This window comes from Lingula anatina, chromosome 9, assembly GCF_051362555.1.
Source record: "Lingula anatina isolate TDL-2025a chromosome 9, LinAna3.0, whole genome shotgun sequence".
In the NCBI taxonomy this organism is placed as follows: Eukaryota; Metazoa; Brachiopoda; class Lingulata; order Lingulida; family Lingulidae; genus Lingula; species Lingula anatina.
The window spans coordinates 12840560-12856856 of record NC_141775.1 but is presented as its reverse complement, the minus strand read 5'-3'; the positions used below and the strand labels follow the sequence as shown (position 1 = coordinate 12856856).

The 16297-nt window shown below is 37.5% G+C and overlaps 2 protein-coding genes across 3 annotated transcripts; both read right to left on the bottom strand.

Moving 5' to 3' along the window:
* Positions 1–210: 210 nt before the first annotated feature.
* On the bottom strand, positions 211–6043 carry LOC106163204 (cytochrome P450 2H1). 2 transcript variants are annotated; one of them, XM_086995447.1, is made up of 8 exons: positions 5488–6043; positions 4349–4580; positions 3790–3895; positions 3424–3580; positions 2939–3075; positions 2668–2764; positions 2232–2396; positions 211–1831 (listed from the first exon to the last, which is right to left on the bottom strand). In XM_086995447.1, exons 1-8 carry the CDS (start codon positions 5870–5872, stop codon positions 1650–1652), a joined length of 1461 nt encoding a protein of 486 aa, XP_086851573.1. In that variant the 5' UTR covers positions 5873–6043; the 3' UTR covers positions 211–1649. The 2 variants fall into 2 exon arrangements, with proteins under 2 accessions (XP_086851573.1, XP_086851572.1); XM_086995446.1 differs by having other exon boundaries at positions 2190–2396; positions 5488–6041.
* A 1231-nt stretch (positions 6044–7274) lies between these two features.
* Positions 7275–16291, bottom strand: LOC106159354 (cytochrome P450 2J4-like). The gene is made up of 8 exons (XM_013535622.2): positions 15753–16291; positions 14653–14884; positions 10482–10587; positions 10070–10226; positions 9677–9813; positions 9322–9418; positions 8906–9112; positions 7275–8752 (listed from the first exon to the last, which is right to left on the bottom strand). Exons 1-8 carry the CDS (start codon positions 16135–16137, stop codon positions 8571–8573), a joined length of 1503 nt encoding a protein of 500 aa, XP_013391076.2. The 5' UTR covers positions 16138–16291; the 3' UTR covers positions 7275–8570.
* Positions 16292–16297: the final 6 nt, after the last annotated feature.

Below are 16297 nucleotides of genomic sequence, written 5' to 3'. Positions count from 1 at the left end.
CTATATGCTCATGTACCCTCTGTCAGGGCAACAGATTGATTTTTATCACATATTCACAGATATATGGCTCTTTAATAGATGGCTAAGCTCGGTACTGTAACGCCCCAGCAAAAATGTCCACAAAAGAATAACTGCGGCCCTGGTAGAGGGTAGTGCTCATAGGCACTTCCTCTCAGGGCGCTTACAGCGAAGTTAAAGGGATAACAACTCTTCGTATAAGATCTATATTTCATAATAAAAACACTGTAAACAATTAATATAAATATGATATTTTCTATTTTACCACAAACGCGTAGTTGTAGCAAATATTCTGAAATCTGTGCTCGTCTTCGGACCATGTGACCTCCATAGATGGCTTTACAGAGTAAATAAAAAAAAACTTTTTAGAAAAAAAAAGGGACTAACTCTGATTGTAAATGAATTCATTAACCATTTGTAAGTATGGGGAAATTGTCATTTACCCTAGTAAAATTCATTTTTTTTTTTTTTTTTTTTTTGGCCAAATTGAACAGTTGTTATCCTTTTAATTGACCCGACCAACGTGTTCTACTGTGGACTTACTTTGGAGATATTTGTACTTATTCCGTAAAATTATAGTGGAAACGAAAAGAGAAAATCACGAAGTTTCATGTAGATGTCAATTTTTGGGTTCCACAGTTAATAAAACCGTTATCATCTTAAACTGATATGCGTAACTTGATAAAATGTTTTCACCCCTGTCTGTCTGTTTGTTTGTCATCAACATAACTCAAAAAGTTATTGACCGATTTTGATGAAATTTTCAGGGTAGGTGGGAAATGGATTAACTTAGAAGTGATTAGTTTTTGGTGGTGATCCGGATCAATAATCAATAATAATAATAAAAATCGCTGCCTTGGCGGAGGTCTGCACTCTCGGAGTGCTTTTCTACTTTTATTAAAGAAATCCATCGCTGTATCATCGAGAATCAAGGTCTATCGCTGAAACAGACTTGACAAACGATTCTAGCACTGAAAATAAAAACACTATTACTACAGCTTACTTTGAACATAGAAAAATGTAAAAATAATGCAAATTGGTAATGTTTGATATTATGATAACGATTAAGATTGAAAATTGCCGATTCATAAGGTTGACATTCGGTTCAATTCCGAAGGTATGACATGAATAGGTAAGGCCGGTAGATAACAGGGGCGAATTGAGGCTGTCGTCTGGGTCTTCCAGAAGACTGTCAGATTTTTCAAGTTTACATGATGGTAATTTGGTAGATTGTCAGAAAATATCTCTGGATCCGCCCCTGGATAAAATAAACGTCCTTTGAGGAAACCTTGGCGACGGCCAATAACTTAGGGTGTACCCTGAGTCGTAAAAGGCAAAATAGTGAGTGGAGCGAGACGGTATTTTAAAAATATTCCATGTGCCCTACATAAGAATGAAAACGATAAAAGACCGTCTTTTCGTAAATCTGTTAAGAATAGATACAGTGTATGGCTTCCTGATTCCACACCAATATACTTGGTTATCAACGATTATATTCAATTCAGTGTTCATATCACGTGGGAAGCAATCAAGATGCCAATTATAACTACTGCCTTAATATGCTTCTTTAAAGATAATGGATGCCGTTTTCCACGCATGTAAGTTTATTGTTTGCGCTGTGCGTCTTCATTCTAACGTCTAACAGCGCACACGTTATAGATGCGTGGTGCAAAAGCGTCAGCGTAGAAACCTTCCACTCCATCGGGTGGTTTCTCGCCCTCTGGAACCTTAAAGGTAAAATTCTGAAGCAACGTGGTCAGGAAAATGAATAATTCCATTTCAGCCAGTCCCTTTCCCAGGCAAACACGGGGTCCTAAAATAAATAAATAAATAAATAAATAAATAAATAAATAAATACGAAAAAAGATTTAATACAGTAAAACTATATAGGCATTTCGTACTTTAAAGTTAACTTTTTTTACACTACTTTTACTTGGTTTAGGTAGACAAGATGCATGCTTCGTCTGAAATGGGACGCATTTATTTCAGGAAAGACACCGGATCTTAGGGAGTATTTCGACCCACTGTAGCCCCGCAACCGGGGATGAATTGCTCGTCGTCTTTTATACAACTATAAATGTGCACTTTATCAGTACATCTGCACAATTCTTGAGTGATTTTAACATCGTTGCTGATGTGCGGTATACTATGTCTAACGTAAAGCAACGCACCGATGGAAAACGGTATCATTTTGTCCGACTTGGTCACTTTACCATCGCCATCCAGCCATCTTTCTGGTTTGAACTTGTAAGGATCCTGGAAGTTATTTTCATCGTGAAGAATCCGGTAGAAATCTGCCACAATCATGGTGTCCTTGGGAATTGTGTATCCCGCCAAAATTGTAGTTTCACTGGTGGCATGGGGAACTCCAAGGGGGGCTGATGGCATGGAAGAAAATAAATTTTTTTATCTTACAGGTAAATACACAAATAATGGATCTTTTACAGGAGAAAATACCTGGAAAGTTTCCTTTGGTCTCAAAGGCATCAGACGCACTCGGCTCATACAGTAGTGTATCCTTAAATGTCTAAATTAGGCCAATAACTCTACTTGTCCAACAAGATTTTTCGATATTACGAACACGTTTGTTTGTAATACACTGTCTGTGTAATGAACATTTTTTTTATTATTTAGGCAAAATTTACTGACCAACTGGGGACATACGAAAGACCTCCAATACGGTCGCTTCCGTGAATGGCATCCTGGCCTTGTCCTCCATGTTGGCAACACGACCTTGACCTATGACCTTAAAGTAAATTAAACATATTTATCAAAAATCACTATAGTTTTGCTGGTATCATGATTTATTGCTTGGATAGAATTTTCTCAGATGGATAATATAATAGGAAGCCAACTCCTCTACTGGTAATCTTGCTCTCTGGCTATCATTTTCCCGTCGTTACGTTGTTTACGTTGTTACCTGATCAATTTCCTGCTGCACCCTCTTCTGAACGTCCGGATGATTTACCATATGAACCAGGGACCATCTCAAAGTGTTAGCAGTGGTTTCCGTGCCAGCCAAATATAGATCAACAATGATGCGGAATACGTTCCATTCTGAAATTTATATCAAATGAATATTTTAAGGAGGTCGGGGTGGGTGTACGTGAACTCTTACTCACGACCAAATTAACTAAACCACGTGCTCGCATGTGTATGTCTGATTGCACTCGTGTATTTATATACACACTTTAGGTAGGTATATAGGCCTACACACTTTAGGTATGTATATAGGCCTACACACTTTAGGTAGGTATATACTCATTTTAGGTAGATCGGTCGCTGATGATTGAAACTTTTCTATTTGTTGATCGGGTGATATGGACTAAGTGTTTTAAAAATCGTCTCGTAAATAAATCAAAACAAGTGAGGGTTAGATCTCCAGGTTCTTTGACAGTCACATGCCTGTGTAGACCTCGGGATCATGTCCATCCTGGGTGACCTTTATGTAGAGGTCAATGAAGTCCCGGATGTCATTTGGATCGAAGGACTGGCGGTGTCGATCGACTTCTTGTCGTACCAAACTATAAAACTTGTCACAAAGAGCCAATATCTTTTTAACCTGAAAGAGATTTATCTATATTAATCTGTGTAAAGCAAAATTCACTATATTTTCTGATACAATTTTTTATATAATTACAATGCTCAAATCGCTAATAGAAGTTGAAAGTGAATAACTTGTAACGACAAAATATAATATTGTTTAATAACATATAAAATTTAATTTAAAACCTTCACAAAGATAAATGTAACAAATCATTCAATTTTTACCGGTAAAAAGAAACGCGCCAAGTCAGTCAGGGTCAGTGATCCCTGGCCAATTTTTAAAGATTGTTCTAAAACTGACAGCATTTCTGGGGTTTCATTATAGTCATATCTGGAATTATTTTAAGCAAAAGGTCACTTTTCAAATATTAAGTTTAACTGAATTGTAGCTATTTGAATTATCAAGATAATATACACTGAGTTAATGAGACATTTCAACACGGTGGAGTAATTTAAAAAAAAATTAGAGTACATAACTGCTCGGTGTTTCAGATTTAAAGTACTTTGGAATGCCTTCTGTAAAAAAATCTATATCAATGTTATGCTTACCTTTACCAACGACTAGCTTTCAGCCCTAGATTTTGCCTCTAGTTTATCTTTTTTTTTTTTTTTTTTTTTTTTTTTTTTTTTTTTTTTTTTTTTTTTTTTTGTTAATTCAAATCCACTCGTATGAGTTCATATACAATGAAAGGTAAATAATCGCTTTATTCATAAATTACACATATTTACTATACCCTAAATGACGACTGGACTAATAAGGATATGTAGAAAGCTTTCCGCTTACCTAGCTCCAAACACAATGGTTGAAATAATGTTGCTGACAGCGTGCCCAACCCTTTCTTTTGGAGAGAAAGTTTTTCCATTTTCATCTTCAATGTTTTGCACCAAGTATCTTGCCTCATCCTGAATTCTCTCTTGTAAACTTTTTCTCCCGAGGCCGAGATCTCGAAGAGACGAGAGCGTGAATCTCCTCAGTTCTTTCCATTCGTGCCCGGATTTAAAGATAACTCCAGACCCTGCAGTTAACATATCATTTTGTTATTACTAAATATTTTTACATGTTATCTAATAGAATACACATATACAAATACACAACATGTAAAGTAGAGTTCAGCTGCTTTTACAATTCACACCGACCAAGACATATCTTTTTACAATACGTTTCTTCAGAAAGTGACTAATTTCATTACTCAGTCAGAGTCATGAACTAAACACATAACGGGATATTGCAAGATCCGCATAATTTAATTTTATATAATATTCTAAATCAGGGCATCGCAAAGATGGCAACCAATGCTCATTCGTAAGTATTCACTTCCCTTCAGTGGACCTTTAAAATTGACAGGACCCCCATTCTCCTCAACCCCGCCCGACCGTACTTGACCATAACGCCAAGTCGCAATTAAGGCTAAATTTGCACTGTGGAATGACACCCATTACACTAGTACAGCCACAATAAACGTACTCGGTGTTTATAATGGAATGTAAACAATGAGGCAATGTTTCAGTCGTTACTTTCTCTGTCAAATCTGAGTTGACATAACCTACTTCTGCTTACAAGATATCAGGTCATGGGTCACGAGGCTCGAGTACAAGTGTACTGTACTTGTTAGCAGGGGGCACAACGGGCACCTGCCTTTCCCTTAATTATAGCTTCTCAAGCATGTCTTGACCCTCTTTAAAAAGTAAAACTAGCAAAGCGAGACAGTAATGTACCATCCCCGTGCTAAACATATTATATTCCAAAGGTAACCTTGTCTGCTGTTTGATTTTTTTATCCTGGTGACCCCGACCCCCTCACCCGTGCATCACTATCAAAATCTTTGCTCCGCAGTTGTGAATACTTTGTATGTGCCTATATGTTGGGAAAGTGTCCATATATATATATAATACCATTCAGAGATGATGAAATCAGTAAATTACCGTCCTTTCCGACTATGTGCTTTACAAGATATATCCATGTAGGTCTGGCACTGACTGTGGCTGCATTCTTCACGAAAGCCTCTTGGATCAGCTCATAAGTCCCCAGCATTATCATGTGTTGTTCGCCAAGTTTGACGTGCATGATATCTCCGTATGTATCATACCATGGAAGAAAATCTGTCGGTTGTCTTCTCCTACCGCTGATCATCATCTGTGGGAGACATCCCACCACGGGGAAACAGACAGGTCCGGGCGGCCAGTTCACCCGAGGATTCCTCGACGACAGCATCCACAGACTTGACAACAGCACTACCACGAATATCAAAACAGTCAGCAGACCGACATTGGAAAACAACTCGAAGACATTCTCCACGACGTTGGCCATTTGGGCTCCGTGGTATCGACCGGGAAGTTCTTGACGGTGACGTAAGATCACCTTCTATCACAATATGTACCACGTCTACCAGTACAATGTAAATGCAAGTATTGAAGAAGCGATATACTGCTCACACGTCATACCAGTACGGTCACCTCTGGGCAAGGTCAAATTTGTCACGTGCTGCAAGGCATTGCTCTATGTGAAATACACGTTTTCTTTTATTATTGCAACACGCCATGAAAGGGGCGTTTTTAAAATGAAACGCAAATTTACAGTAGCATTTCTTTTCGGTCTTTTTTCTTATTTTTTATTTTTATTTTATTTTATTTTATTTTATTTTATTTTATTTTTTATTTATTTATTTTTTTTTTGCTTCAACATGGGATAAATTGCCCATTTTTTATTTCAAAAAAGAGTGGTCGCCTGCACCTCTATTGCTTCACATGATTACTTCCTATTTGTTGAAAGGAATAATATAGGAACGAACTTTCCCAAGCTTTCACCACAGATATTGGTAGCTGGTGCAAATACATACTGTACGTGTATAATCATTCAACCAGAGGTCAAATATTTTGTTTTCAAAAGATAGGGGTCGCCTGAACCTGTACCCCTCTATTGTGACATTTCATATGGTACGGTTTTGTTGAAAGGATCGAATAATATGCGCTGGAACGAAGTTTTCCAAGCCTTCACTACCGGCACATTTATTGGTAGTGCATATACTTACATGGATAAGCATTCAACCAAAGACCGCCGTCAAATATATCAACCCGTATTATCCAAAAACTGGGTCGATGAATTTATATATAAGCTGACATGCGACCATTATTATTTATGTACAAACATTAGTACATGTATAACGCAGCTATTGTAGGGGACCATGTGTACCTGTCACCAGGCAAAGCACGGCAGACTGGACCTTCCTACTGGTCCTATCCCATCAGGAAAATAATGCTGGGGAAATTTCAGGTCTCAGTTAATTACGGTCTTAATACATGTACCGGTAGTATGCGTTGGCATTTTTTTCCATGTGGTTTAATTACAGCGTATTTGAAGGGCCGACCACTCCCCTCTCTTAAAAGTGTAATAGATGAGTGCGTTTCATAAAAATAATAATTATTATTATAATTATTATAATAATTATTATAAAATAATAACAAAATATATATTTATTTACCTATTTTATGTGCTATTTTGCAACTCAAAAGAATATTACAGTTACCAGTTACCGTACAGAAAAAAAACGCAAACTTGAAAACAAAAATTAATTTTAAAACAATTTTTCAGGAACTTCGTTTAAGTGCAATTTAATATCGTAGTTGATAAAAAGGCATTTCAAAAAAGTCGATTGTGCTCAAGGAATAATCTATGTCTTTGAGAATCTCAGTTTATAATCCCAGCACATCAACTTCCTGTAGCGTATAAAATTGTTCCCCGTTTTGGTAAAAGTCAGTGGGCTTTGTGGTCACTAATATAGACGCTTCTCACTAACCAATATACACTGTACATCTTTTGTGATCACTTATGCACCACCATTGCACCAGTAAACGGGGTGTCTCTATGTGAGCCCAGGCACCCTCCTGGCCGTGTACATGACATTGCAAATCCTAGTAGAACTCTGAACGACGTCCGGCAGAGTCGAGCTGCGAAGGGACCTAATTACTTTGAGACGTACAGCAAATCTGTCAACGGTTTTCCTCCTTACGCCAAACACCAGCATTTATATGCTCACCGAACTGGCCAATGGCATTGACCTACTACTATAGTATATTAACCGATCAAAACGTTTCTGATGTTATAGGGTCTGGGGAAACATAGGAATATGAATGAATATCTCACAAAATCATATATACAAGTCATTGGTTTTTTGACTATTCCGTTTATTAAATAATCCCGACAATCTAAATTTTGATTATTTTTGACTAACCGTTGAAGTTTTCTTAAATTTACTTTTTGTTGTGCATTTCTTGACAATAAAAATAAAGAGATAATATTTTTATCAAATAAGAAAGCTAACAAAGACCCAGGATACCAGACAGGAATAAAATTATCATTAAAGTTAAGCAAACCACAGTTCTCACTCTTGTACACCTTTAAAAACTGGTATATAACTCTTAGGCCCCATTCCCAGAGATTAGATCGATCCAAACTAGATCGACCTAACTCCCTGGGTTTTCACGCTAAATAGCTGTCAGCCGAGCGGGCACGAAAGTTAATTACCCCCTTACAGCTTGTAGTAGGCAGGACAGACATTTAAGCCGGATTATCTGACAGTAACCTAGTGAGACTCCCCACGGGGATAGATCGATCTAAAATCTATGGGAATACGCCCTTAAACGTGACGTGAACATACCTGTATCTCATATCATGTTGTGGTCCTTTTTTTGCAAGGGCAGTATCTGAAAACATGTCAATGCAAAAACCGAAAGTGTATAACCACAGCGAGAAACCGCTTCGAATAATATGATCATTACAACGGCTCGAAAATCACTACAGAGTATGTGCGGAATATACAGTATGACCTCCTGATTGAAACTCCTGGTATAAATGTCACTTTGTTATATACGATAACGCTCAATTCAGTACTCATGACATGGGGGAAGAATTCGAGGCTTATGATTTTACGAAAGTACTCGCTTAATAAGACAACAGATTTGTTTTGCACGTATATATAGGTTAATTGTTTGCACAGTGTGTCTTCGTTCTAACGTCTCACTGCGCACACGTTGTAGGGGTACGGCGTGAACGTGTCCCCATTGAAGCCCTCCACTCCATCGGGTGGTTTCTCGCCCTCTGGTACCTTGAAGGTAAAATTCTGAAGCAACGTGGTAAAGAAAATGAACAATTCCATTTCAGCCAGTCCCCTACCCAAGCAAGCTCGTGGTCCTGAAAAATTATTTAAAAATAAATAGAAATATTATACTATAAGCTGAATTTTGTAGGCACAAGGTTGACCATCAGAGCTATACTCACACATTTTGCATATAGACAATTTTGGGTGATTTCCAAGAAATGATGTACCTTAGGAGTGTAACGTACCGATGGAAAACGCTATCATTTTGTCCGACTTGATCACTTTACCATCAGCATCCAGCCATCTTTCTGGCTTAAACTTGTAAGGATCTTGGAAGTTATTCTTATCGTGAAGAACCCGGTACAAGTCTCCCAGTATCACGGTGCCCTTGGGAATGGTGTATCCTGCCAATTTTGTAGTTTCACTAGTGGCATGGGGAACACCAAGGGGAACTAATGGCAGGGTTAAAATAAATATTTTATCTTTTACAAATTATGGATCTTTATAGGATAAATATATTATCCTTAATTTCTGAATTATACAAGAAAGCCTTACTTTTCAAACAAGGTAATGCGATCTAACAAACACTTATCCTCCTGCATAAGTTAAGGAATGAATTAGAAGTGGTTTGGATTCAGTTGAAATGGCAGTATTTACTGACCAACGGGAGACATACGAAGGGCCTCCAAGATGGTTGCTTCGGTGAACGGCATCCTGGCCTTGTCCTCCATCTTGGCGACGCGATCTTGACCTATGACCTTAAATAAAGCACATTTATCAAACAGTTAGTATAATTTCAACAAAGACAGCGGTTATCTTGGAATAAAATGTACTGCTAGCACACTCATACATGTATAAACGTAATTTGCCCAGAAATAAAGTAAAATAGAAAGCCAACTCCTTCAGTAATCTCTCCCTCACTCGCACACCACACACACACACACACACACACACACACACGAGCGCTCGCGCACAGACACGCACACTGTTTCTTGTGCTCATTTTTACGTCGTTACCTGATCAATTTCCTGCTGCACCTTCTTCTGAACGTCCGAATTATTTACCATATGCACTAGGGACCATCTCAAAGTATTAGTAGTGGTTTCCGTTCCAGCGAAAAATAAATCAACAATAATGCGAAATACGTTCCATTCTGAAATTTATATCAATTGAAATTTTCACCTTTTTAGAGTGTAGGGTGTGGGTAGTGCACATGAACGTTTTCTCATACATGTATGTTCTCATGTATGTGTGTTCACATACATACATTTATAGTCGATGATCATATTGATTATTACCTTAAAGTCCACCGGGCGATATACAGGCCAGGTGTTTAAATAATTATTTTGTAAATCACAACAAGTGAGGGTTAGATTTCGATGTTAACAGATTCTCTAACAGTCACGTACCTGTGTAAATCTCTGAGTCTTGTCCCTCTTGGGTGACCTTTATGAAGAGGTCAATGAAGTCCCGGATGTCAGTTTGATCGAAAGCCTGGCGGTGTCGTTCGACTTCTCGGTGTATCAAACTATACAGCTTGTTCGAGAAGGCCAATTTCTCCTTTACCTGATAAAAGTAACCTATAGCCAAATCTGGTGTGATATATATTTATATATAATCTTAATTGATACAGATTTTTATATGAATACAATGACAAAATCACAAATGAAACAACTTGATATACTAGTCGAGAAAGTAACTTGCACTGACAAAGTATTACACGATGAATGAATAGGAATTTCATACATATATATATATATATGTTCTTCAAATTAGGAACCTTGACAAAGCTATATGTAGCAAACCATGTATCATTTTTACCGGTAAAAAGAAACGCGCCAAGTTAGTAAGGGTCAGTGGTCCCTTGCCAATTCTCAAATTTTGTTCCAAAAACGACATCATTTCCTGAGTGTCATTACAGTCATATCTGGAAGAGTTTTGAGCAATATGTCACTTTTTAGATACAAGGTTGAAGTGAATTGAAGCTTTTAAAACAATCAAGATAATACAGTATAAAGTTATAAAGACACAGTTGAGTCAAATGAATTTTTTAATAAAAAATACACAAAAATATTGCCTCATTCTTCCTAGAGAGCTTGGTGGAGTTGGTTCAGATTATTAGGGGTTGTTGGGTAGTTTTAGAGAATGTGCATTAAAAAAACTTGTATGTGTGCATGTAAATGAAGAGCTTAGCTGGAATGACTACACTTGAAAAAGAATTTATCTAAATTGAAACTTCTAGTAATGGAAACAAGATTTTCTTATAATACGCACATACTGTAGGCCTACTACTTCATTTAGATTAATGATCCATTATATGTAGTAGATGCGCAAAGCTAGAAGACATACGCAAATTTAAAAAACGTGGCGCAAGCATCATTCTCGATATCCAAGAAAAAGAAGCCAAGAACCACCCATCAATTGAACAATTTAAGAAACTGAATTGGTAAAAACCCTTTATGAACGAAAAGGATGGAAGGTAGAAACATAGCTGTTTTTATTTCAAGGTCACTAAACGGACTTTCACTTCACAATATGTTGGGGATATATTGGGTACCAGAGCCATAACCATAGCAGGCACCAGTGGAATCACTAGATCAAGTAACAAGGGAAATCTCTTTAAGCTGACTTGTAGAACACAAAGCTATCCTCACTTAGGAACCAATATGGACTTTGATTAACATGTGGAAGTGTCTAACTCTGAAATCAAACACTCCAAAGATTTGGGCACTTTAAAAATTTTGAATGAAAGAAAATCAAAAGTAAATTATATGTATATAGACCTCGACCCCGGATTATGGAACGATATTTGACGTTTTTCGGCTTTGCACAGTCTGTGTATAAAAATGAACGTAAACTAACCTCTAATACTTTGCATGTAGCTACGATAGAGCTTTATTTACTATCTTGTAAAGCTTAATCCATATGATTGGGGTTACTATTGGAGAAAAACGCTAATATAATGGTTAACTTCATGTTGTTCTCAAACCCCGGATTATGGAACAAAACCGGAAGTGCGCAGATAACGTTGCGTCAGAGTTTGTTAGATAAGATGCAAGGCAATATGTAGCGCAGGGGGTCTATAAAAGACAATAAAACGGCAAATGCGCTTTATATTGCGAATATCAATGAACATAACAGCAGTTGTTATTCATATTTAGTTGGTCTTTTACTTTTAAACACAAATATTGCTAAAAAATGGAATAGTCCACTCATTTACCACTGCCTTGATCGGATTATGGAACAAAACGAGAAGTTGCTGCTACGTCGGAGTATCGAAGCGATATTAAGTAGTCTGGTCATTTAAAATGCCAAATTGAAAATACTGTATTCATTATTATGAAAGAATAATATTGATATTTCTCATTTTAAAAATCATCGATCATTCATTTGAGCAGCCTTCAGGTACATGTAACAACACCAGTAATGATTCAAAATAAAATCTTTAATTCATGATAACAAAACTAGCAATTAACATTAACAGCTCACACACCACCAACAAAGAATTTATCGAAAGTGTGACAAATACAATAAAAATAAATAGATAAAAAAAAGACGGAGAACTCATGTAACAGACTAGTGCTGTGACCTAACAAAGAGATGAATGTATTCAGTTTTTTAACATCGCTGACCTTTATAAAATGCAATAAACATTTAACTCCATAAAACGAAATCACTGCAATTTATTCTATTATTATGCTGTCTCGCAACTCTGTTCACCATATGGAATAATAATGTGCGTTTGTGTTATGTACGTATGTATGTTTATTTTTACGTTGCGTTGTTTGTAACGCACAAGAACATATCACTTGTAGGGTCATGTACTTTTGCGGTATAAATAAGAAAAAAAAACAATATAAATATTTAAAAAATATATAAAACAAAATAACTCAACCAATGTTTCTCCTTTACTGAGATAAATTCCAGCAGATATAACACAGGAAAACGTCCAAAATTGTAGTGGTTTAAGCGCAAGTGAAATGTTCTTGCGCGTTAAGCCTAGGTGCCAAATACGTTTTGGACGCACGGTTTTTTAGTTCCTTGCGTCCGGCTAGGACGTAGCTAGATCGCACGTAGCGGCTGTTGATCATGTCGAAAAGTTACTACGTGCTGTTTGCGTCTTCCAAAAGTCGCACGATGGATGTGCTCCTCACGCACGAACTCCCAAGTTTTTCCCATTTTTTTGGCCGTAGACCACACGTAGCAGCCTGTACGTTCGGTTCGGACCTAGGCTTTACAAACAACGCAACGTAAAAATTCTTTTTTCTCTCTTCTTCCTTCTTCTCTTTTCTACGTACGTTTCACCTCCAATGCCCTCTGTGCCTTTCGCTCTCGTACCTCAGCCTTCTTCCTCTTCCTTTCCACGCCCGCTCTTCTCTTCTCCTCTTTCTATATTCTTCGCTTAGCGCCATCTTCGGCTTTTCTCATTTTTTCTACAGCTCTTCTTTTCTTTCTTTCTTTCTTTCTTTCTTTCTTTCTTTCAAGTCTTTAAATAATGCTTTCTTATTATCCGATATCCGAACAAATCTTTATTTGAAGACAAAATTCATTTTCTCATTATTTTTCATTTATTTAGCATGTTTTTTATTTCACTATATTGCACCTATTTATCCTTCCCGGTTTTCTAAGGGACAACTCGGGATGTCGATTCATGAACCGACCCCACCAGCCGTTCGACGCTGAAAAGCCCATAGGCCTATCCCTTTGTTTTCCCACCGCCAGAGCAAACTTGCAGACTCCAAGTCTTTGGTGAGGGGAAACCCCCAGTCACTCATAATAAGGCAGTAGTGGACTAGAGCTGCCTCATCAGAGTGACTGAGGGCCAACTTCCCATGACCACCTCCCTTGAGAGCACTTGTGGTATATTTAAGAAAAATAGAAGAAGAAGAGAGATAGTTGAAATAAGAAGTTTTAAAGATAAAACTCCCAGAAAAGGCGCAAACCTAGTAGGCCCTAAATGATTCATAAGTCTAATATATTTTTTTTTCATCACAACAAAGATCAATCATGTGTCATTTGTGTAGGTCTACCTGAAATATGATTTAAAATGATCCTCTTTGGCACCTCAAATAGGCCCTATAGGCCTACGTGCCGCCTCTGATATTGAATAAGAGTGGGCCTATAATTTCCTCTTTGACATGCTGAAATTTATCGAGCATGAAAAAGGTCAGTAACGATTTTTTCTCTCATTATGTCAATACAAAAGTCAACATTAAGTGTTATTTTGTGAGAACAAATTTATTTATTTCACAAGTCGCTTGAGTCTAATAGCGCTCGTAGCGTTCTCTAGCGGCAGTTTACAGTGAGCAGAAAGCACCCACAGCTATGCCCAACATCAAAGGCATTTTTATGAGATCTTGGAATAACCTACTTCAACCTCTTGAAAGTGGATGTTTTGAAATAATTTCATTAAGCCGAGAACAAGAAATACAAACAATAGGCTAAGGGATGAGACAAGTTAGGCTACAATACTTATAGCAGTAAAAGACGGCCGTGTTTACGTCCACAGCGATCGATGTAGGCCTACCCGTAACCAGTATGAAAAAGTTAGAAATCGAGATCGGAAACTGACAGTAACACGTGCAGACGAAAGCGGACGATAAACGGCTTTAAAACTTGCTTGAATAAACGTAAGTTCATTATTAATTTTATCAAATTTGAGAACAACGAACTTTCAAACGCTAACACTTCTATTGTATCAGGTCGTAACATGCGTCTGCATAGCGCGTTTGATACATTGTAGCAGACGCTTGAAACTTTCGTGGCAACGGGGATTTTTTACGCTCTGCATGCTGGGTAAAAAGAGCAAACTTCCGGTTTTGTTCCATAATCCGGGGTCGTTCCATAATGCGGGGTCGGGGTCTACCTATGTAGCTTTTAGGTTTTTATTAAGATAATACTGTTAAATATTATTCAAGTTTACCTCATTATTATTTTTATTTTATTTACTGATCTTCAATAATGCCTGGACAAAAGAAAGGTATGCCCTCACCTAGCTCCAAACACAGTGGTACATATAATGTTTCTGACAGCTTTTCCAATCCTGTCTCTGGGAGAGAAAGTTTTTCCATTTTCATTTTCAATCTTTTGAACCAAGTATCGTGCCTCATCCTGAATTCTTTCTTGTAAAGTTTTTCTCCCGAGGCCGAGATCTCGAAGAGACGAGAGTGTGAATCTCCTCAGTTCTTTCCATTCGTGTCCGGATTTAAATATAACTCCAGCCCCTGTAGTTAACATATTATTAAGTTATTCATATATATTTGTACACGTAACCTAATATTATTTTTATACCAATACTCACATGTACAGTAGAGTACAATTATCCTTACAATTTACATCGATCAACATACCAAAATACCAAAAGCATCCATGCATGGGTAGCTAATAGATGGTTTCAAAAATTAAGATAGCCCATACGTCTGATAGAGAAATATGAAACAGTCGTTGATATATCTTTTGTACAATGTATTTTCTTCAAATTACGGAATTATTTCATTACTCAAAATTTTGAACAAACACATATTTAAGTGTCATTATGGTTTGGGTACCTGCCTTTAGCTTTTGAGGCATTCCTTGGCTCTATAGGCCTATAAAGTACATTGCCCTAGCAAAACACGTCAACGTTGTAATGCCATGCGTAAAGTGATGCAGATATCATGTCATGAACCAACGTTCTTTTTTCAATTTGTAAAAGAATAGTTTTCACAACAATGATTTACCTAACCATAGTAAAAAAAATCAAAAGCCCCTTGCGTATTTTGTACAGTGTCCTCTAGATTTGAGGACGCACCTGACGTTATGTTATGCTCTTCACAACCCGAAATTTCACGATGATCGGTTGATTAGTTGTTATGTAATAGTAAAATTAAATCTATGGGTACGCTTGTAACAATATATATATATATATATATATATATATATATATATATATATATATATACGAACAGCGACCTTGACTCCTGTTTAATACGTTTTAACCCTCTTGAGCACGCCTCCCCCAAAAATCTTTGCTCCGCTATTGTGCGCATTTTATATGCGCCTATTTGTTAGCATAGATAATACTATTTGGAAATTTTCAAATCAGTACATTACCGTCCTTCCCGACTATATGTCTTAAAATATATATCCAAGTAGGTCTAGCGCTGACTGTGGCTGCATTCTTCACAAAAGCCTCTTGGATCAGCTCATAAGTCCCCAGCATTATCATGTGTTGTTCACCAAGTTTGACGTGCATGATATCTCCGTATGTATCATACCATGGAAGAAGATCCGTAGGTTGTCTTCTCCGTCCGCAGATCATCATCTGTGGGAGACATCCCACCACGGGGAAACAGACAGGTCCGGGCGGCCAGTTCACCCGAGGATTCCTAGACGACAGCATCCACAGACTTAACAGCAACACTGCTACGAATATCAAAACAGTCGGCAGACCGACAGAAGAAAAAATCTCGAAGAGACTCTGTACGACGTTGGCCATTTGGACTCCGTGATATTCAGGGTATCGTCTGGTACCTGCTCGAAGGGGACCTCAAATCACAACCGCAGATATCCACCTGATCTACTAGTACGATGAGAAAACTTGTATTGCAAAAGCAATTTACTGCACACACGCTATATTCAAGTCCCCTTTCAATAAT

Excerpts from the sequence above, each read along its gene's own strand:
- LOC106163204 (XM_086995446.1), bottom strand. The coding sequence starts at position 5,872 with ATGGCCAACGTCGTGGAGAATGTCTTCGAGTTGTTTTCCAATGTCGGT. Across the intron at positions 4,581-5,487 it reads GCACATAGTCGGAAAGGACG|GGTCTGGAGTTATCTTTAAA; the intron begins GTAATTTACTGA and ends TGTTAACTGCAG. Across the intron at positions 3,581-3,789 it reads TGGCGCGTTTCTTTTTACCG|GTTAAAAAGATATTGGCTCT; the intron begins GTAAAAATTGAA and ends AATCTCTTTCAG.
- LOC106159354 (XM_013535622.2), bottom strand. The coding sequence starts at position 16,137 with ATGGCCAACGTCGTACAGAGTCTCTTCGAGATTTTTTCTTCTGTCGGT. Across the intron at positions 9,814-10,069 it reads AGACTCAGAGATTTACACAG|AATGGAACGTATTTCGCATT; the intron begins GTACGTGACTGT and ends TATAAATTTCAG. Across the intron at positions 9,419-9,676 it reads TGCAGCAGGAAATTGATCAG|GTCATAGGTCAAGATCGCGT; the intron begins GTAACGACGTAA and ends GCTTTATTTAAG.